Source organism: Melitaea cinxia, chromosome 2 (assembly GCF_905220565.1).
Source record: "Melitaea cinxia chromosome 2, ilMelCinx1.1, whole genome shotgun sequence".
Lineage (NCBI taxonomy): Eukaryota > Metazoa > Arthropoda > Insecta > Lepidoptera > Nymphalidae > Melitaea > Melitaea cinxia.
In genome coordinates, this window is record NC_059395.1 from 9,697,946 (window position 1) to 9,719,759 (window position 21,814).

The following is a 21,814-nucleotide window of genomic DNA, read 5'->3' on the forward strand; positions in this document are numbered from 1 at the left end:
AATTTTCAAAGCTAAGGAATGTTAAATTAATTTTATGACCACGAAAAAGTTTTGGTAATAAGTATGATTTTATAATTGAGTAAAAAAATTCAAAATAATTTGAAAAGTATAAATTTATGTCATGTTATAAAAATTTTATAAAAAAAAAAATGTGTCCAACCAGGCCGTAAGTTTGAATTGTGTTCTATTTAAAAAGGTCATCATGATTACGTCATTCGATCAGAGTGCGACCACCCCTTTAGAGAAGGATAAAAGGAAACGTAACATTAAAGGTAAAATGGACTCCAAAGAAAGGGTAGACGAGGAGATGGGTGGTCCGAAAAACACTGTTTGATTTGTTATTAATAAAAATTGAGTCTAATTACAATTTTGTAAAGTATCTTAAACCTCTCTAAATTTTCAAATTGTTGTGGTGATATAAAAATTTAAAGAGATTTATTTGTTTAAGTCATGTCTATAACAATATAATAAAAGTTTTAAAATTAATGTGACATTTATTTAAAATTCCTACGTCATTTTCATTATCTGTACTTTTATTCTTATTTGAATGATTATGATTTTATTTTATATTCTTACAAATAATATCTAATGTTTCATGTGTTACCTATATTTTATATTCTTTGGGGAATATACTCAATGCTATGAGGCGTCGGTAGCTATTTGTCTTGGGGGCCTGTATCACCCACCGGCTGTGGATAACGCAATTTTGACGGATGATAGTCTAATATATAAAATTCTCGTGTCAAAGTTTTCGTTGCCATACTCCTCCGAAACGGCTTGACCGATTTTGATGAATTTTTTTGTGCTTATCCGGTATCTATGAGAATCGGCCAACGTCTATTTTTCATCCCCCTAAATGTTAGGGGTAGTCCACCCCTAAATTTTTATTTTTTTATTTTTTAGACAAAATTTTTAATTTTTATTTTTTATGATACAACATTAAAAAATACATACAACCCTAAATTTTCACCCTTCTACCACCAACCCCTATTTCTTAATAGCGTTTAGCGGCAAGACAACGTTTGCCGGGTCAGCTAGTAACCATATATAAAATTTTAAACACTTGTAGTTTATTAACTGTGGTGACTAGGTAGATCCTAATGGCCTAATTTATCAAAAGAAATTGTTCAGTATGAAATTTTATATTTATGTGGACTTGACTTCACACAAATATCTTGTAAATAAATATAATTGGAATAATAACAAACAAATACTTAAAACACAACACAATAACTTAAAACTCATTTTACTACTATCTATACAAATAAATAAAATTGAAGTGTCTGTTTGTAATTAAAATAACCGCTTTTTACTAAATGCATATGGATGTATACACGGCACATTTACCAAAATATTTTTTACAATTGTTGTCTGTCTGTCTATCTGTCTGTTTGTTCCGGCTACTCTCTGAAACAGCTGGACCGATTTTAGCGGGACTTCCACTGGTAGATAGCTGATATAATAATGAGCAACTTAGGCTAATGCCTACTTTTATTTTATAACTCTATGAACTGAACAATAACTTTTTTGTTAAATTCCACGCGGACGAAGTCGCGGGCACAGTTACTACTAGGATACATTAACGACGAAGGATAAAAAACACTTGCGTGATTATTGATTGTAATATCTATTAAAATTAAAATGTAGAAAAATTCCTCAGTTAACCTTCTTTCATTTTACCTACGTAAATATAATAATTTTATTTACGTTTTTTTTTTTCAGTTTAACACTTTTGTTTTTTTCTTCATCTTAAGCTCCATTTAGAAAAAAATTGCTTTTGCTAATTAGAAACTAACGAACCAAAGGAAAATTCTCTTGAAGGAATTCCTTTGTGTTCCATATTTTAATCATAATCTTATTTAGAATGTTATATCGCTATTCACACCTCTATTTTTGAGTTTATCATAAAGGAAATTCTTTGAAAATTATCAAAGTAAATTGCGTCTGTTTACAATTTTATATAATTTGCATTTTCATTCACAGTGGACGCCAGTGCTGCGGGTGAAGGGCAATTAGAAATTTCAATCAATGAGGGAGAAGTCCCCAATCATGTACAAGTAAGTACATTGTAAACCTAAACAAACTTTAACTTAGTAAACCTTGTAAGTTGCTGCCATTGACAGTACCTAGACTTGAATTATTAATAGGGTATTGACTAAAGTGCTAAATTAAACGTTGAGGAGATTTTTTGAGGAAACGAGGAGGAGAAAGTTTAGAATCAATTACATTGCTGCGATCTCAAACTCATGTTTTCTGCTAGTTGTTTCCTTGATGTCGTATTACGCAAATACACTAGCCCAAATCAATCGTTAATAATATAATTTTATTTTATTTAGTTATCAACAATTGTTATGTGTTTACATGTGATGATACTACAATTATAATCTTGAAGATTAAGCTCTTATCATTGAATTGCCTTGATACCTAGTAATTTTTTGCTCAGAAATACACTCCTATAAAAGCATTCGCAACATTGTTGCTTTCTACATTATCACTGTTGAACATTTTAAGAGGTAGACGATGATCGCGCCTTGAATCCCCATTCTTCATATTTTATATCCAAACTATTCCTATTCTTAGACTTAGACGAACTTAAATGTTTAAATCATTAACATACCATGTAATATTACAGAGGACACGAATCCCTGTACTCTAGCCGTGACAAACAATTGTAATAAAAATAGGACTTCGGTTGATCTTTTTAAAAATCTTGTTTAAGTTCTTTCGATTTTTTGTACTTAGTTACGTTTTATTTTGTTATGAAAATCTATTTGTTATTATTATTATTTAGGTAATTTTTACTATTACTAATATGGAATTCGGAAGTATTAAAAAAGGCTGATAAGGTATAAAAAATAATATCAAATTGGAAGTAAATAATTGTGTTTGCTCGCAAACGAAAAAAAAACTGACTTCAATTACATCGACAAGTAATACAACGTAGATCGACGAAAAAATTATTTAAATAAATAAATAAATAACGCATTATGTACTTTTAGGTAGTGGGTGGTGGTCGCTGTTTAGTTTTCTGGAGGCCTGAAACACCGACGCCTCATCGAGTTGACATTAAATTCAACGGAGAACCAGTGCCATTGTCACCTTTTGTCTTTCACGTAGCTCCGGCTCAAAGAGTTATCATTGACACTTCACAAATCGGTGCGTAAACATAACGCTTTGTCTTATGTTTATCAATATTACAGACACAAAAAAACTACTAACTACTGTCAAAATATTACTTTAGGTTTCAAGCTAAATTTATTAGGACTAAATTTATTATTATTGAATCAATTTCTTTATATTATGTAAACAAGTAAGAGTAAGTTTTATGATTATAGAGTGTAGAAATTATCCAAATAGTTCTAACGTAACATTGACATGCTTACTATTTTGAATTGTCACTTTTAGTGTTTTAATAAATATATTGCAACTTTCAGAACTAATTCAGGTTGGAGAAGTGGCATCATGTTCTGTACGAGTAGAAGGGTCTGGTGGTGGCGAGCTTACAGTTACTGTTCGAGGACCCCGCGGCGAAGTGCCAGTGCGCCTCACAGGAGAAGCTGTTTCCGGGCTAGTGGCGAGCTTTACTCCAAAGCACGTTGGCCCTCATACACTCACAGCCAATTATAATAACCAGCCTGTGCCGGTGGGTGTAAATATATTGTATAAATAGAACTGAATTATGTAATAAAATTTATATGATCTACGAAAAATTGTAAACAAAACAGAATATTGAATGATTAAGATAGGCATAGACTAGACAGTAGAATACAAATTAAATAGACATTTTTAAATTTAAATTCAATAAAAAGTTTAAACAATAATTGGTTAGGTTAGTTTAGTACATATTATTTTTAATGCTTTCATTTTAGTTTCAAATCTGTACATCTATATCTGTACAAATAAATAAAATTGGAGTGTCTGTCTGTAACATTAAAAAAAAACGCTTTTGACTAAATGCATATTAATTTATACACGGTACATATACCAAAATAACATTTTTTACAATTTTTGTCTGTCTGTTTGTTCCGTTTAATCTCTGAAACAACTGGACCTATTTTGACGGGACTTTCACTGGCAGATAGCTGATGTAATAAGAAGTATCTTAGGCTACTTTTATTTTAGAAATTTATTCATTTTATAACTCTGCAAACTAAATAATAACTTTTTGTTAAATTCCATACGGACGAATTCGCTGACACAGCTAGTGCAAATATAAAATTTAATTCATTTGTATTCTAGGGTACCCCATTTGTATGCAAGGCATATGACAGCAAACTTGTAAGTGTCAGTAGTGGTGCTTCTGCTCGCATAGGAGTACCTGTGCAGCTTGGTGTTGATGCAGCACAAGCTGGAGAGGGAAACCTCGAAATCACAGTTGCCGCAAGAGGTCTAAATATTCCAACTCAAGTTCATCCACAAGTAAGTTGATAAAGCTATATAGGTATTAACTTGTAAAGAGTTATATAACACTAATACTATTAATATTAGGCTCAATGCCTAAATATTATACTTGACTTATTTATCATTGTTTTCTTTACTACAGGGTAATGCTAGATTCACCGTGTCATTTACTCCAACTGAGGCCTGTGAGCACATTGTGAATGTGTCCTTTAATAAAGTAAGATTTTATATTTTAACTTAGCATCTCCATATACAAAGTTACAGAATCATTTATTTTGATATATATTTTAGATATTCTTATAGAGATGTTAGCAACTTATGATTTTTCTACGACAAATTTTTCTTCTAATAATATTTATATTGTTTGTAACAATTTTATTTTAAAGGGAATAAATTTTAATAAATATTTATTTTGTCGTAATTACATTGAATATTTATTGATGAGAATTATCATATAAATAATAATAAAAAAACTATATAAACTTTCATCAGATGCGTGTCCCTGGTTGCCCACTTATAATTGACGTATCAGAAGGTGGAGGTAGCGGTGCAAGAGTAACTTTACCAGGACCTGTACCTCTTCACCAACCTGCATCATTAACACTCCACCACCCATCTGCCACACTGGATCAAATAGAAGTCAACGTTGAAGGTATGTTCTTGATAATCATTTAGGTATATACATCTATTTTGCCCTGTATTTTATTTAATCAGTATTCACTAGTACTAACAGTTCAATTTCACTTTCTTGCCACATATTAGTTTTGCTTTACATAGTTTGTAATTGAGATATTTATAAGAAATATTTTAAAGTTAAGAAGCTAGTCATTTTTTCATAAAAACTTTGGTTCTTTTACAGGCTGGCATAAATGAGAGAATTAAAATTCATTTTAAATGATGAAATGAAAATTTTAAATAATAGGACAAAAAATCCATTTTGGACAAACACAGTTTTGAAGGAATGACTGAGTGTCACAATTTAGTAATAGAAAAGAATAGTAGAATCAAAGAAAATAATTTTAAAAAATGCTTTGCAATACTAACCACATTCACCGACTAACTTAAGCTTATTATTATAATATATCATTTACTTAATATATTATAAGTAGATTAAGTACTATCGCTCACAGAACCAAAAGAAATTTTTATTTTTTATAATTTGATAGATTATTTTATGAAAAAAAAAAAAATATTAAATTAAAATCAGCCATAATTTTATTGAAGTTATATAACATACATTTTTACAAAGCTCATCCGCTTCGCCCTAACTCCCTAACATTAAAAAAACATAGTTAGATGTGGGTGGGTTAGTCACAAAGATAGGGTTATGAATGGGGGGGCAGTAAGGGCGAAGCGGTGAGCTGAGTCATGGTGGGGCGTAGGTCCGAACGGAGCCTCAGTGCCGGCAGCGGTTGCGGCAGCCGGTGCGGGCACCTTTCGGGCTGAGTTCGTGCCCCGCGCTGTTGGAGAGCACCGACTAAACGTGCTCATCGACTCCTTACCTATACCTGCTAGTCCGTTTCATTTGAAGGTAAGTTTTATATATAATTTTAATGGTAATAGCCCATCTAATAATTATTTCCTAATATGTCAATAAAAAAATTATATTATTTTAATTATATTCCATCATTATTATTCAATTTTTATACACAACTGTTTCTGTGACCCCCTTCAGTATCTTAATATTACTATGTGATAGAAGGGGGAATAAAAAAAGGCAGAATTTAATGTTTCTTTATATACGTAAAAATGACTAGCTTTCTCTGACTTGAATTATGATTATGATTTTCTTAAATTTTCAATAAATAAATCACACAGGTATATGATGTGACGGCTATAAGAGTCAAGGATGTCGCACATGGTACAGTTGGAAAGCCAGTCACCTTTCTAGGTATGTCATTATAATTATCACATCGTAATAATATTTCTTAAATACAAACTAAATTTTTTTATCATCATAGTATGTTACGGTTCCAAAGCACATTAATATAATATGTACATTATTTTGGTCAAACATTTCCTCAGATCCTTTTTCTACCAATACAGACTGGTCTGGCGACAGATCTACAGTAATATACAAATATATGAATTCTTAATAAAATATAAAGCAATAACAAAAACTAAAAATTAAATTTTTGTTAGTGGAAACAATGGCGGCTGGGCCTGGCAACCTTGAAGTCACAGTGAACGGTGGTCGCGTTCCCACCGCCGCGGCAGCTCAAGGAGCTCACACGTACGCCATAAGCTTCACACCGAGAGATCCTCGACCCCACACTGTGGAACTGCGATTTAACGGCGATCATGTACCCGGTAAGAGCTAAATTTTTAAACGCTTGTAAAAGTCGTACAAAATAACTAATATATATAACTATCTCTCGATCAAAATTTTAATGTATTTTAAAAATAATTAATTAAATATATAACAAAGGGGTGTGTGGGCAGTTCTGTATTCATACTCTGGGACATATATATTATTCTTGAAAAGTGCAAAAATATCAAATAAATATAAATATTAATTTCACTTTAAACCATTAACTCAACAGAAGGTAGTTGATCATTCACCGATGTCTTATTTTATAAGACAAGACAGATATTTCAAGGCATATATGATTATTCCAGGCAGCCCGTTTGTATGTCACGTGTCAGCGCCTGCACGGGTGATTGGCGCCGGGTCTGGGGAATCCCCCGACAAAGTGTCAGTGGGCGATGCGTACACATTCAGCGTTGACTCTCCGACGTCACCGCACGTCGAAGTATTAGGTCCAGCTCGACGACCTGTCTCCGTTCAGGTATTTACTTCTATATTAATAATGTCTTATAAACATCTATCTTTCGATTGATGTAATAGCTATGTACTGTGGTAAATTGATTAAATTATTAATTATTTTACAGGTTTCGGCTGAAGAGACAGTTGGTGAAAACGAACCGAGTAAAAGATACACAATATCTTTCGTACCAGTTGACGTAGGTGATCATAGCATCGAAGTAAGTTTTTAAGAGATAATAAAAAATTATATAATTTCAATTCAATATAAAACCTGTTTCTAAATTCTTTCTATTTGTAGGTTCGCGCTGGGGCAATGGGTGGTCATGTCGAAGGTAGTCCCTTCTTAGTGAAGGCTTATAGTGCATCTCGAGTGTCTGTTACGGATATATCTCCTGGAGTCGTGGGCAGACCAGTTTCTTTTACCATCAATGCTTCCCACGCAGGTAAAGCATATTTATAAGTTACGCAATAATTATATATTTTATGCATTACAAATTTTTCAAGAAATGTAATATAACGGTGGTGAATTTCAGGCGCTGGCAACTTAGAAATCATAGTTGCAGTGAATGGAAGAAATGTGCCAAACTATGTCCAAAGTGAAGGAAATGCTAGATTCAAGGTAAGTTCATCAGTCATCCTACACCCTTGAAAGTTAATATATAGCTTGAATACTATGTGATATATGGAAGAGAAAAGTCTGAGAAATCAGTTAACTTGGTATTATTTAAGTACTGCTAAAGTTCACACCTCATGGCGAAGTTGAGAAATATTAAGCTGTTAAACCTATTGTTTATTAATAGCATTGTTGATTATTTAACACATAGCTTTTTCACAATGTGAAATAGACATTTATATGAAAGTAATAGCGTTAATTTTAGCACTGGAGAGTGTTTGTTAAAATTTGTAATATATTGTTATTTACTTTACAAATTAACAAAATCAAAAGCAAGTGAACAGTTTGACATAATAGTAACGCTTTTACAGGGATTTCATACCACATTATAGTGACCAAAATGTCAACGCTACTTTATTTAAAATTGCCGTGAATATTATTACTACGTTTTAATTTTTATTATTGTAACCTATTTTTTGTATAAAAACGATAACAGTTTCAGTTTGTCCAAACTATGACTTATTTTATATAAACACTCAGTACACCATACAAAACCATGATTGTGATACAATTAAAATTTTCAAGCTCCAATCAATTTAAGGTTGCAGAAATATAAATAAATAAATATACATAACATACACTCACGGTCATCTGTTCCTACAGTAAGGGTAAGCAACTTAATGCTCGTATGATAGGTAACAGCCGACTAATAAGCTACTAATTTCTTTAAAATAAATAATATTAATGATATATATAAATAAATACATATTTTACACCAGACTCAAGACGAGAATAGGAGTAGAAAGTACTGCTGCAAACTGCAAACTGTACCAACGGGCTGGTCACAAAAAATCAAACATAACGTAAAACACAACATATAAAAAAAAAAAAAAAAAAACTTAAAATATTTTCAGATATTTGATTCCCCAAACAAAAGAACTTTGCGAGAACTTGCAATTAGTCCTATGTTTAGTAGTAAATAAAATAAATAACAATCGTTAATATTGGTTCCAGGTGAACTTCAAGCCGACGGAAGCGGCCCCGCACACGCTGTCGGTGCGCTTCAACGGGCACGCGGTCCCCGGCTCGCCCTTCACGTGCGCCGTGTCCGCGCCCGCGGCGGCGGCCGACGCGCGCGCCGCCGGCCCCGGGCTCGCGTCCGCGCCGCGCGGCCAGCCCGCCGACATACACCTCACTGGCTTCCATAGTGGGTGATGCTTCATTACAGTGCCGGTTACAATCTTTCCCCAAACGAATTCAGCCTGTAACATCCCACCGCTGGGCATAGGCCGCTCTCGTGTTAGAGAAGGATTGGAGCTTAATCCACCACGCTACTCTACTGCGGGTTCGTGGATATGTTCCCCACTATGAGTAACGATCGCTATCAGGTGTTTATGATGACATCTGGGAATGACGGCTCTCAGAGGCGCGGCCGGAAGACCCGCAAGGACAAACATCCAAACTGGAAATAAATATTTGTACAAATACAAATATCCAACCCGAGCGGGAATCGAATTCGCAAACCGTCTGTGTTTTAGGCGACTACTCATACCACTGCATAGCAATTGAAGCAAAACTATGTTATAAAAATAAATTGCCGAAATGTATGTACATACACGTATAACTTTTAAACGATAATACCAAAATACGATAAGTTCTTTTGTGTTCGTTATTGTCACCCCAAGTTTTATACAAAAGAAAATCTGAAAAATTCGATAAATTCACAAAAAAAGGGTGTGTGTACTTATGTGCGCACGTTAGAAGTTATACTCCATTGGCTAGCTAACAACTTTAGGGTCTTCAGTTTTTTGTGACAAAATGTGTAATGTGTATGTAAAAATTTACTCTCATCATTTTTCCGGAAGCGGAAGAAGTATAACTTCATAAAGGCCGATACAAAGTTTGCCGAGTCAGCTAGTAATTAATAAATAATACTTCATACAATATAGAATATAGATGCTGTTAAACTAAATACGAATATGCATAACACACTTTGTATATGTTTCTAGACTATTATATACTATTTGCTTACAAACACATCATTGTCTATTCGAAAAGTATTTGTAAACTACCTGTATCTGACTCTAAAATATTAACTTTCATTTTAGTCATATAATTTTACCTCTTAAACGAGCACGTATGTATTTTTTTATCACATCTAAAGTACATCTTAAACTCTATTATTGTTAGGGAATAAATTACAATAAAATATATAAACACCGTTCCTCTTTATCTTAGAAACGCTTCATCTAGACGTTTAAAACTATAAATAAAAGCGAAGCAGTTAAATATTTTATCTATCCTAAATATTACTAAGTGACTTTATTATTTTAGCTGGAGAACCAACAATATACGTGACCGGTCCAGGCGATAGTAGCATGCTAAATAACTTTATTATATTTTAGCTGGAGAACCAACAATATACGTGACCGGTCCAGGCGGTAGTAGCGTCCGTACCCGAGTCACTCCATCGGGGGAAGGCCGGTATACAGGAACATACACACCTGAAGCAGTAGGACGTCATAGCGTCCAAGTACAATGTGCCGGAAGACCTGTGCCAGGCTCGCCCTTCACTTGCAACGTGTATGACGTACGGAGGGTTAGGGTTACGGGACTTGGGCCTGGAGGTAAGAGGGTTTTTCTTTTAACAGATAATATTTACCTAATATCAAAAGATCAGTACTAACAGTTCACATTGATAATGTAGTTTAACTTAATATTACCTAAGTGAAACTTAAATTTAATATATACTTGGTTGGCAATTTCCTTAACATACCTTCTACAGTAAAAAAGAATGAAAACAAAGTGTCAATCTCATGGCCTTAATAAAAGAAACCTGATTCTCAAAATCTTGAAAAAGATTAACTATATCTCCCACAGATTTAGAAGGAACTGTTGAAGGTCTAAACCTGGATGAGAGCGCCGATGAGGAGCGCGGTGTGGAAGTGGGCAAGCCTGTCACATTCAGTGTAGATGCCGCTGGAGCTGGGGAAGGTACACTTGAGCTGGTGGTGTCTACGCCGTCCACTACTGTTAAAGCTGAAGTAAGTCCCTTATCCACAAATAATCGTTAGTAAAATACAAAATTTCGGAACCAAATGCAGAACAGAACAATGTTTCAAATTAACACTTGATTCATCATTGATCATTGTCTAGATGCTCTTGTTTGCTGTGTGTATCAATTGAACATATAAAATTGGCTGTATACTTTTCCTTTTTTTATTGACGATAAATCGTTTCATTGTGACATCTACGTTTCAAAAAATTTATTGCATTAAACATTTTATGATTTGAATGAAAAAAAAAAACATTACAATACATTTTAATATAAAGTACCACTTTACGAATTACTTATTGTGAGACTAGCATCTATGTCAATAAGAGATATAAGTGATTAGTAATAAGCGATTAGTTAATTGTGTTTGTTTTAGTTAATGGTGGTGTAGATTACCTTACTACCACTTGTATATCTTTATTTTGGTTTTTCAGGTGGTAGCAGTAGCCCGCGGTCTGTATGACGTCACGTTCATCCCGGTGTCACGCGAACCGCACCGAGTCTCTGTCACGTTTAACGAACAACCAGTTCCCGGCAGTCCCTTCGTGTGTCGTGTCAGTGAACCTCACACATACGTACAAATAGGTTAGACTTGATATCATACCAAATGTAGTATATACGACGATATTTTAGATTTTAGAAGATGTAATACCCCCATGATCATTGGCTGCATTGTTAGCGGTCGCGTTTTCGATTTACCCACATGAAGGATATTTGTATAGGCCATATATATATATGGCACTATTGGCTTAAAATTTTATTGTCAAAATAATCACAATTAACGGTTTAGTAATTTCAGAACAAAGATAACACAAATTAAATTCTTTATTAATGTCGATATTGGTCTATAATTTAAAGTTTCTCAAATTATAATAACACACTTGTACATATTTATAAAATTGTAAACTTTTTGTAGGTGGAATGGCATCAATAGAAATAGACGAAAGCCTGTCTGATGTCGAAGTCATATCTCCTGCCGGTTCACGTATATTCGAAGCGCACCTCGAAGACACAGGTCTCCTGACGTTCCCCGCTAACCGCGTGGGGAGATACCTCGTGAGGGGCTCTAGAGGACCCATAGCTGAGGTGGAAGCCCTGGACGCGACGGCGGTTAAAGTGCTGTCTATAGGAGATGCGGTAGCTCATCGACCGGCGATTTTAACTGGTAAGATTTTTATTTTTATTTTTTTTTTTTATGTCATTAGGTCGGCAAACAAGCGTACGGCTCACCTGATGGCAAGCGATTACCGCAGCTTATAGACGCCTGCAACACCAGAAGCATCGCAAGCGCGTTGCCGACCCAATCCCCAATCCCCCCAGGAGCTCTGGTCACCTTACTCACCAACAGGAACACAATACTGCTTGAAAACAGTATTATTTTGCTGTGATCTTCTGTAAGGTCGAGGTACTACCCCAGTCGGGCTGCTCCATATTTTGAGCAGGAAATTCCTGCTGTGCCCTACCTCAGTTTATTATTCATTTGTAACTAACTGGTAGCCGTGACTTGGCCTGCCCTGCATACCATAAATATTTTAAGTTGCAAGATATTCCGAAAATCCTATTAAGGCTATCCTGTTATTAGCCTTAAACATAATTTGTTACCCGGCGTAAATATTAATTTTCTAATCTATATCCCCAATAAACCATCAGTTTTACATAAAAACTTTCGACCTTCACTTCGTCTTTATTAATTGCACGCCTCCGGCTGTGCTTTATTCGTACAAAATGAAAAATATGGGAGCGCGTACTCTTAAACCTCTATATTTTTATAAAAATGCATTAATATGCTATAAAATGCATACTTTTACACAGAATACACATCAACTACAAATTAAATATTATTTGAAGTCGTTTTGAATACTATTATAGTAAAAAAACCAATTAAAATAATATTTTGTTCGATGTCTACGGTTTGGATATACTGATGATAGCATAATAACGCAAGAAACTCTTGACAAAATAAGCTGTTTTTTATTATCATCTCAGGAAACTATTAAAGAAGAAGCCTACTGAATATAAAGGCTGAAAAATTACAACTTTTTTTACAATATTTTTTTTTACGTTTCTTTCATAATATTTTAGTATCAGACGCCTCTTTGATTATCTGCAGGAACCAAATCAACTAATCGAACTAACAAACGCTGTAGAGTCGATCATTAAGTTCCTAAGCAAGTTACTAGAGGGCGCTGTTAACTATAAGCTGCAAACAATAATTTCACGCACTCCTTGTGCGTGCACCTGTGCGCCCGTGCACTTTTGAATTTTCCAAATTTTTTCATTTTCTAAGATTGAAAGTACTAAGACAAAAGTTAATCCTTATTTCCAAATAGCACTAAACGTGTGTGTTATATCTATATAAATAAAAATGAATGTTGCTAAGCGCATAACTCGAGAATGGCTCGACCAATTCGGCTTTTTTTTGTATGTTCTTTAAGGCCCACGGAAGGTTTTAATACTTAAAAAAAGGAGGAAAAAAATTGAATATTTACTATCAACTTTTGACAGAAGGAAGTCTGTCCGAGCAGCTAGTATAAAAATAAAATACGACCGTGTGTTTGAAACGTCCGTGTGTCGGTAGTGAGCACGGCGGGCGCGGGCGCGGGGCGTCTGTCGGCGCGCGTGTGGTGCGGCGGCGCGGCCGTGGCGCACTCGGTGCGGCGGCGCGGCGGGGCGCGCATGGAGCTGGTGTGGCACCCGTCGCGCGCCGCCGCGCACCGCCTGGCGCTGCTGTGGAGCGGCGTGCCCGTGGCGCGCGAGCCGCTGCTCGTGGACGTGCTGCCGGCGCACCACGGACAGGAGGTACTGCCTGTAGTCTATTGGTCTACTCGCGCACGGAGCCGGTGTGGCACCCGTCGCGCGCCGCCGCGCACCGCCTGGCGCTGCTGTGGAGCGGCGTGCCCGTGGCGCACGAGCCGCTGCTCGTGGACGTGCTGCCGGCGCACCACGGACAGGAGGTACTGCCTGTAGTCTATTGGTCTACTCGCGCACGGAGCCGGTGTGGCACCCGTCGCGCGCCGCCGCGCACCGCCTGGCGCTGCTGTGGAGCGGCGTGCCCGTGGCGCGCGAGCCGCTGCTCGTGGACGTGCTGCCGGCGCACCACGGACAGGAGGTACTGCCTGTAGTCTATTGGTCTACTCGCGCACGGAGCCGGTGTGGCACCCGTCGCGCGCCGCCGCGCACCGCCTGGCGCTGCTGTGGAGCGGCGTGCCCGTGGCGCGCGAGCCGCTGCTCGTGGACGTGCTGCCGGCGCACCACGGACAGGAGGTACTGCCTGTAGTCTATTGGTCTACTCGCGCACGGAGCCGGTGTGGCACCCGTCGCGCGCCGCCGCGCACCGCCTGGCGCTGCTGTGGAGCGGCGTGCCCGTGGCGCGCGAGCCGCTGCTCGTGGACGTGCTGCCGGCGCACCACGGACAGGAGGTACTGCCTGTAGTCTATTGGTCTACTCGCGCACGGAGCCGGTGTGGCACCCGTCGCGCGCCGCCGCGCACCGCCTGGCGCTGCTGTGGAGCGGCGTGCCCGTGGCGCGCGAGCCGCTGCTCGTGGACGTGCTGCCGGCGCACCACGGACAGGAGGTACTGCCTGTAGTCTATTGGTCTACTCGCGCACGGAGCCGGTGTGGCACCCGTCGCGCGCCGCCGCGCACCGCCTGGCGCTGCTGTGGAGCGGCGTGCCCGTGGCGCGCGAGCCGCTGCTCGTGGACGTGCTGCCGGCGCACCACGGACAGGAGGTACTGCCTGTAGTCTATTGGTCTACTCGCGCACGGAGCCGGTGTGGCACCCGTCGCGCGCCGCCGCGCACCGCCTGGCGCTGCTGTGGAGCGGCGTGCCCGTGGCGCGCGAGCCGCTGCTCGTGGACGTGCTGCCGGCGCACCACGGACAGGAGGTACTGCCTGTAGTCTATTGGTCTACTCGCGCACGGAGCCGGTGTGGCACCCGTCGCGCGCCGCCGCGCACCGCCTGGCGCTGCTGTGGAGCGGCGTGCCCGTGGCGCGCGAGCCGCTGCTCGTGGACGTGCTGCCGGCGCACCACGGACAGGAGGTACTGCCTGTAGTCTATTGGTCTACTCGCGCACGGAGCCGGTGTGGCACCCGTCGCGCGCCGCCGCGCACCGCCTGGCGCTGCTGTGGAGCGGCGTGCCCGTGGCGCGCGAGCCGCTGCTCGTGGACGTGCTGCCGGCGCACCACGGACAGGAGGTACTCCTCCTATGATCTATTCTCGTTAATAAAATAGTAGAGTTAAAACTTAATTGTCCATTGACTTAAATTGCATGGGCGTGTTCAAATAAACCAGTTGAAGTAAGCCGTTCAAACAGACTCGATACTAGCTCCATGGATATACTTAAAAGATTTTTTTTTCAATTAATTACTGACTGACTCGGCAAAGGTTGTCTTGCCGCTAAACGTTATTTAAAAATAGGGGTTGGTGGTAGAAGGGTGACAATTTAGGGTTGTATGTATTTTTTTACGCCAAATCACAATAAAATTAAAAATAAATAATTTATCTAAAAATTAAAAAAAAATAGTGGTGTACTACCCTTAACATTTAGGGCGATGGAAAATAGATGTTGTTCAATTCTCAAACCTACCCAATATGCACACAAAATTTCATGAGAATCGGTCAAGCCGTTTCGGAGGAGTTTAACTACAAACACCGCGACACGAGAATTTTATATATTAGATGAACTTAAATAATAGAATAACAGGTAATAAATAAAACGTTAGTTCTCGTAGTTTTCACAAAAAAAAAAGAAACTTTTTAGTTTGTTACTGGAGTAGTGACTAAAACTTACCGATTATATGTTTATTTTGTAGGTAGCAGCATCTGGACTAGGACTGTACCAGGCACAAGTAGGAAAAGTTGCATCGTTCAGCATAGACACGCTAGGTCGGCCTGCGAGGGAATTCGATGTTGTCGTATCTGGACCGGGATCTAGAGCTCTACCAGTTAGGTGTTACCAGACAAAATCTGGTTTATTGCAAGCAGAATACTCTATTAACGAAGTTGGACAAAGCACAATAGGTGAGCTAGAACAATTTATCATTTTTTATTAATTCCTTTTCGAATATATTGCGTGTATAACTTTTTTTTATTATTTTAAACTTGTCCATAAAAAAATTTATTTCAAAAGAAATAAATATACTTAACGCTTTATTTGAATTATAATAGGTCAAGGCTTCAAAACAAGGTCTCCTTACATACGATATTACATTATGTTTTGAAGCCTTGGCTCGACTTATCTTCACCAAGCATGTAAAGATCCATCTATTTACATGCGTTGTGAGGCCTCGACAGTTAATTTTTGTCTATACCACTGCTCCTGATATAAAAAATATATACCCTCTTCTTCAAGAATAATCATCTAGTAATGTATCTTGAAAAAAAAATTTTTTTTTTCTTGGGTACCATATATTATTAATTATGAACATTACACAAATATTTGTCTTTTATTTTGTAGAAGTACTACACCTTTCGAAACCAGTCACCGGCAGCCCATTTACTTGCGAATCGTTCGATCCAAACAAAGTTATTATATCTGGTCTACCAACTGGTAATATCATTGTCCAAACTCCCATCAATTTTACAGGTAATCTGTATTTATTTTTATTTATTTATTATTATTATTATTTTTATTTTATATAATAAGTTGTTATTTTGTTACTTTGTTATTCAATCTTTACATATTTTCTTCTCTAGTTGACACGAAAGACGCCGGTGTTGGTGAATTGGAAGTCATTTGTGAAGCGATGGGCGAAAAGCGCGTTCGGTTACCAATTGACATAAGAGAAGATGGACACACGCATAAAGTTCGCTTAAGACCCACAGTGCCTGCACACTATCGCATTTATATAACTTATGGAGGTAAGTTGTTTGCCTTCAATTCACATTTATTTCTTTAAGCTGATAAGTTTGTTATCAATTAATGTTTGCTTTTGAATAATTCGATATTACTCGTACACGTTTAATACTTTGTAAAGATGGCTTAAAGTGAGAAGCATTAAAATGAACCATTACTATATACCATTTCTAAGTAATATACAAAAATTTAGACAAATAGAAGCTGTAGCCTAAGTCTAAAATAACTAATAAATAGACATCAAAACCCTGTATATTTTATCTTAGTATGTCTGTGTGTTACACCTTACTTGCTGCTTCTGATTATTTTAAATAAAATATATAAAAATAAAAGTTACAATGTAAATACATTTTGTAATTTTTAATTGCTATGAGTAAGGTCACGAACGTGCTGTATGATGATTATACGTGAACTAATGTATGTAGCTAATAAATTGTGCAACTAGAGTGAAATGCGATATGTATGTGCGGATGAACCGTACGGTGTTTTTTTAACAAAATACTGGCAAACCAAAACCAAATAAAAAATAACTTACTAAGATATGTGCACATTCAAATAACAGAATTACCTTTATAAAAATTGTCCAGAAATGCCTTTACTGTATCGTTTTTAAATAGCTGTGGTCCTTTGAGCCTGATTGATTTTATTAAATTATAAATTAATTTTCAGGAGCTCCGGTAGTAGGCAGTCCGATTTCTCTCGGTGTTCTTAGCGGAAAAGCAAGTATCGCAGCGCGTTGTTCCGGTACAGGGCTCGCGCATGCGCACGTTGGGAAAGAGGCTGCTTTCACAATACATTGTGTGGAAGACGCAGCTCCCACTGTACAGGTAAATACAAAATTGTATGACAGATTCTTGTACTATTAAATAAATTTGAGAGTTTTCTATTAGAAATTAAATCTATGCAATATTCCCCCAAGTTGTAGTTAATGTTTGTTACTTCGTATATATGAATTTTATTGTATAGCCTAACTTGATCAAGTATGTAAGAAATGTTTAAACAGACCAATAGACCTGTATTTTAGAAAACATTATTCTGGCCACAGTTATAAATACGTGATAATAATTGTTTGAAAAAAAAATCAATGTACACAACTCTTCGCTTTGATTTTATCACATAGACGTATAGTTTTATTAGTCATTAATTAACAAGAAATTAGCTACCCAATAATATCCACCAATACATAATTATCTAATTCCATTTTTTATACAAAAAAAGGATAATTTATTATTCTTGATTGTAAATATTTTACTTGATTTCAAATTCTGTTCTAGGTTGAAAAGTTAACAGATAGCAAGGAAGAAAATACAGATTCTGGATTGCTGGAATGCCGTGTGATAGCAGGCGCGCCGAAGGAATGGCTCTGCGCATACATCCCTCTAGTTGTGGGCTTGTATGAAGTTCGGATATTCTCATCATCGGGACCTTTACCTGGAAGTCCATTTTCTGTAAAGGTATGTGGTTACGATAAAAAAAATATCTACGCTATTAGCGAACGTTTTATACGAATTTATTTATGTATAGGTAAATAATATATTCATATATTAGTGATTTTGACGCCTAGTATTATCCTACAGTTTAGCAAAGGTCACATTTTATAGAAGCAAAGGTTTAAAGGGCAAATCATCTACCTTTCTTTATCCGGTTAAGCAATATCAGCTCACAATTTCTTCTTAAGCAAGTAGGTTTCGTAGTATTTTAATTTACCGCAATAGTTCGAAATAAAATTAAAGATAAATGTGGAATGATTATTGAATGTAAATGATTTAAATAGTTAATCTGTGAACTGTGAATGAAAGGAAGAATGAGTGAAAGGGATATAGTGTGTTCGGCCATTATAGATTTGAATTGGAAGAGAGACGGTTAACGAGCGAGCGGGTGCACGGTGAATTAGGTATAACTTTATTTAAATAAACGTGTTAAGGTGATATTTCGTTTCATTGCTGGTACTCTGACATCCTCAATGCCACATTTTGGGGGCTCGTCCGGGATAAGGAGGATAAGGAGGATAAGGAGGATATATACCAGCAAACGAAGAAACAAAATTTATAATTTAAAGACGTTAAGCGGCAACGTGGTCGGCGGCGAGTATTTTTGGTTGTAGTTGGCGAGGAACTATTTGCAAACGTGGAACTTGTGAAGCCCTGTAGTGTTTCAAAAGATGTCGAAACCATACGATGGACAGGACTTGACAACGCAAAGTAGGATGCCTCGAGCACACAATTCTATGTTGCACATGGCGGAGGAGCTTATACCTAAATTTACCGGTCAAGACGATTGCTACCCGATAACAAAGTGGATTCAAGAAATTGAAGATAACGGTGAAATATGTTCTTGGACAGAAATTCAAAAATTACTTGTGGCTAAACGTGCATTAGCTGGTACTGCGGCACTATGGTTACGAGCTGAAAAAACACATAAGTCATGGTCTGAATTTCAAGCAGCTATTATCAAAGAATTTCCCGATATAATCGATCAAAAAAAGATACATGAAATGATGTCTACCCGCAAACAAAAAAGAAATGAAAGCTGTTTAGATTATGTATTCACAATGAAAGAAATGGGTAAAAGAGGTAAAATGGCTGATTATATTGCTATTAAATATATTATTGAAGGTATTCAAGACTTAGAGATTAATAAAATTATGCTTTATGGTGCATCGACGTACGCTGAACTTAAAGAAAAAATTAAAATATATGAAACTTATAAGAAAAAAGCAACATTTCAAAATAACTTAATAATAAATTCGCATAAGGCACATAAAAATCGTCGTAGTGTACATTGTTATAGCTGTGGGGAGAAAAATCATATTTCAGAAGAATGTCCAAATAGAACTCAAGGTAAAAAATGTTTCAATTGTAATGAGTACGGCCATATTTCATCAAATTGTGCGGCGTCATCGTTTCGGAAGCGCTCGGATATCGTCGGAGATCCCGCGCTTAGGCAAGTACAAAAACCAGCCACTCATACAACGAAGAAAGACATAGCGTCATCGTTTCGGAAGCGTTCGGATATCGTCGGAGATCCCGCGCTTAGGCAAGTACAAGCATTGGCCACTCATACGACGAATAACGCTTGTTATAATTTAACGAAAGAGATGGAAGATGAACAGGAATGCAACATTGGCATTGTAAATGACGAAAACGTAATCGAAATTTTAAGTAATAAATCATATCGTGAAAAGCCTTTAAAAACTGTAACTTTGTGCGATAAAACGACAAGTGCATTGATAGATTCCGGTTGTGACGTGTGCTTAATATCTAATGATTTTTTCAACGAACTGAGTGCTCCCATAAATCAAAATACGAACATTACTTTAACTGGTATAGGTTATGCTAAAGTTTATTCTTGTGGTGCGACTACCTTGGATATAGTAATAGATAATCATAAATATAAAAATGTTAATTTTTACATTGTTCCTAAAGATTCAATTCCTTGGAAAGTCATTCTAGGTAACACTTTTTTGCGTAATGTATTTACATGTATGAAAGATTGTGAAGTGTGGTTTACCCCAACAGATGATAATTTTATGAGTTGTATGATGAGTAGTTATGATGAGTTGTGTGATTTCCCTGACATTAATCATATTCTAGATGAACGTGTAAAAAATGAAGTGCAAAATTTAGTAACCAATTACCAACCTCAACAAATCAAAGAAGCGCCTATCCAAATGAAAATTATATTAAAAGATGACATCCCCATAAGGTCAAGTCCACGTCGTATATCACAAACAGAGCAAGGTGAGGTAGAAAAGCAGATAAAAGAATGGTTAGACAGAGGAATTATTCAAGTAAGTTATTCTGATTATTCAAGTCCCTTAGTTCTTGTAAGAAAGAAAGACTTATCACTTAGAATATGCATTGATTACCGCAGATTAAATCAGAAAATAATTAAAGACGAATTTCCTATTCCCTTAATTGAAGACTACATAGATAAATTATATGATGCACAGATATTCAGTACCTTGGATCTTAAAGACGGATTCTTTCATTTAAAAATATCAGAAGAGTCGGTTAAATACACAAGTTTTGTTTGTCACCTTGGACAATTTGAATTTCTTAGAGCTCCATTTGGTATGAGCATATGTCCGAATTACTTTATGAGATTTATTACTATTATTTTTCGTGACCTGATGTTAAGGGGTTGGGTGTTAATATACTTGGATGACATTTTAATTCCAGCAAAAGATGAAATAGAAGCTTTAATAAGATTAAAAGAAGTTTTAAAAGTAGCGTCACAATATGGATTAATAATAAACTGGAAGAAAGCCAATTTGATAACAAAAAGTATTACATTCTTAGGACATGAGATTTGTAATGGTAAGGTGAGTCCCTCTGTTGATAAAATAGAAGCCATAACAAAGTTCCCAGAACCAAGCTCAACTAAACAAGTACAAAGTTTTGTTGGCCTAGCCTCATACTTTAGAAAATATATTCAAAATTTTGCAGAGATAGCAAGTCCTTTAACAAACCTTTTGAAAAAAGATGTAAAGTTTAGTTTTAATCAAAAAGAAAGACAGGCATTTTATACATTGAAGGAAAAATTAACTAGTAGTCCCGTTTTAAAGATTTTTAATCCAAAATTACAAACTGAATTACATACAGATGCATCATGTTTTGCTATGGCAGCGATACTTATGCAACGTGATGAAAATAATGAACTACATCCTGTTTATTACATGAGTCGTAAAAATAGTCCACAGGAAGAAAAATATTCAAGTTATGAATTAGAAGCTATGGCAGTTGTCGAAGGGGTAAAAAAATTTAGATGTTATTTATTTGGAGTTAAATTTAAAATAGTAACAGATTGCAAAGCATTTACAATGACAATTAAGAAAAGAGATTTAACACCTAAAGTAGCACGGTGGGCAATGTTTTTACAGGAATTTGATTTTACAGTGGAACATCGGTCCGGAAGTTTAATGAGACACGTTGATGCATTAAGTCGCAATCCCTATGTAGGTGTGGTATCAACATTGCATGAAAACTTACGGCAAGCACAGAAGGATGATGAAGGTCTGAGGGCCATTGCGACCATATTAAAGGATAATAAACCCTATGATGACTATTATTTGGATAATGGATTACTTTATAAAGGAAATGAAAAATTATTAGTTGTTCCAA

The 21,814-nt window shown here is 36.8% G+C and overlaps 2 protein-coding genes across 3 annotated transcripts in view; both read left to right on the forward strand.

Moving 5' to 3' along the window:
- The window catches only part of LOC123664436 (filamin-A), a 114,336-nt gene that overhangs the window by 79,604 nt on the left and 12,918 nt on the right, over positions 1 to 21,814 (forward strand). The window contains exons 24-47 of the mRNA XM_045598981.1: positions 1,984 to 2,057; positions 3,000 to 3,156; positions 3,435 to 3,643; positions 4,240 to 4,419; positions 4,544 to 4,618; positions 4,894 to 5,053; positions 5,784 to 5,932; positions 6,220 to 6,292; positions 6,544 to 6,711; positions 7,021 to 7,190; positions 7,294 to 7,386; positions 7,467 to 7,611; positions 7,702 to 7,787; positions 8,796 to 8,988; positions 10,187 to 10,408; positions 10,662 to 10,825; positions 11,271 to 11,421; positions 11,753 to 12,001; positions 13,415 to 13,635; positions 15,649 to 15,856; positions 16,293 to 16,421; positions 16,532 to 16,696; positions 17,361 to 17,518; positions 17,966 to 18,145. Of these exons, the coding sequence (XP_045454937.1) occupies positions 1,984 to 2,057; positions 3,000 to 3,156; positions 3,435 to 3,643; positions 4,240 to 4,419; positions 4,544 to 4,618; positions 4,894 to 5,053; positions 5,784 to 5,932; positions 6,220 to 6,292; positions 6,544 to 6,711; positions 7,021 to 7,190; positions 7,294 to 7,386; positions 7,467 to 7,611; positions 7,702 to 7,787; positions 8,796 to 8,988; positions 10,187 to 10,408; positions 10,662 to 10,825; positions 11,271 to 11,421; positions 11,753 to 12,001; positions 13,415 to 13,635; positions 15,649 to 15,856; positions 16,293 to 16,421; positions 16,532 to 16,696; positions 17,361 to 17,518; positions 17,966 to 18,145 (3,779 nt within the window). The remainder of the gene's footprint in view (positions 1 to 1,983; positions 2,058 to 2,999; positions 3,157 to 3,434; positions 3,644 to 4,239; positions 4,420 to 4,543; positions 4,619 to 4,893; positions 5,054 to 5,783; positions 5,933 to 6,219; positions 6,293 to 6,543; positions 6,712 to 7,020; positions 7,191 to 7,293; positions 7,387 to 7,466; positions 7,612 to 7,701; positions 7,788 to 8,795; positions 8,989 to 10,186; positions 10,409 to 10,661; positions 10,826 to 11,270; positions 11,422 to 11,752; positions 12,002 to 13,414; positions 13,636 to 15,648; positions 15,857 to 16,292; positions 16,422 to 16,531; positions 16,697 to 17,360; positions 17,519 to 17,965; positions 18,146 to 21,814) is intronic.
- Positions 19,746 to 21,001, forward strand: LOC123664418. 2 transcript variants are annotated; one of them, XR_006744820.1, is made up of 3 exons: positions 19,746 to 19,836; positions 20,285 to 20,481; positions 20,873 to 21,001. XR_006744820.1 is itself a non-coding variant. In XM_045598964.1 (3 exons), the coding sequence occupies exons 1-3, from the start codon at positions 19,789 to 19,791 to the stop codon at positions 20,885 to 20,887; spliced, it is 567 nt and encodes a 188-aa protein (XP_045454920.1). In that variant the 5' UTR covers positions 19,746 to 19,788; the 3' UTR covers positions 20,888 to 21,001. The 2 variants fall into 2 exon arrangements, 1 of the variants encoding a protein (XP_045454920.1); XM_045598964.1 differs by having other exon boundaries at positions 19,746 to 20,143.

Coding starts and splice junctions, on each gene's coding strand:
- LOC123664418 (XM_045598964.1), top strand. CDS start 19,789: ATGGAAGATGAACAGGAATGCAACATTGGCATTGTAAATGACGAAAAC. Junction 20,144..20,284: donor TCCTTGGAAAGTCATTCTAG/GTAACACTTTTT, acceptor ATCATATTCTAG/ATGAACGTGTAAAAAATGAA.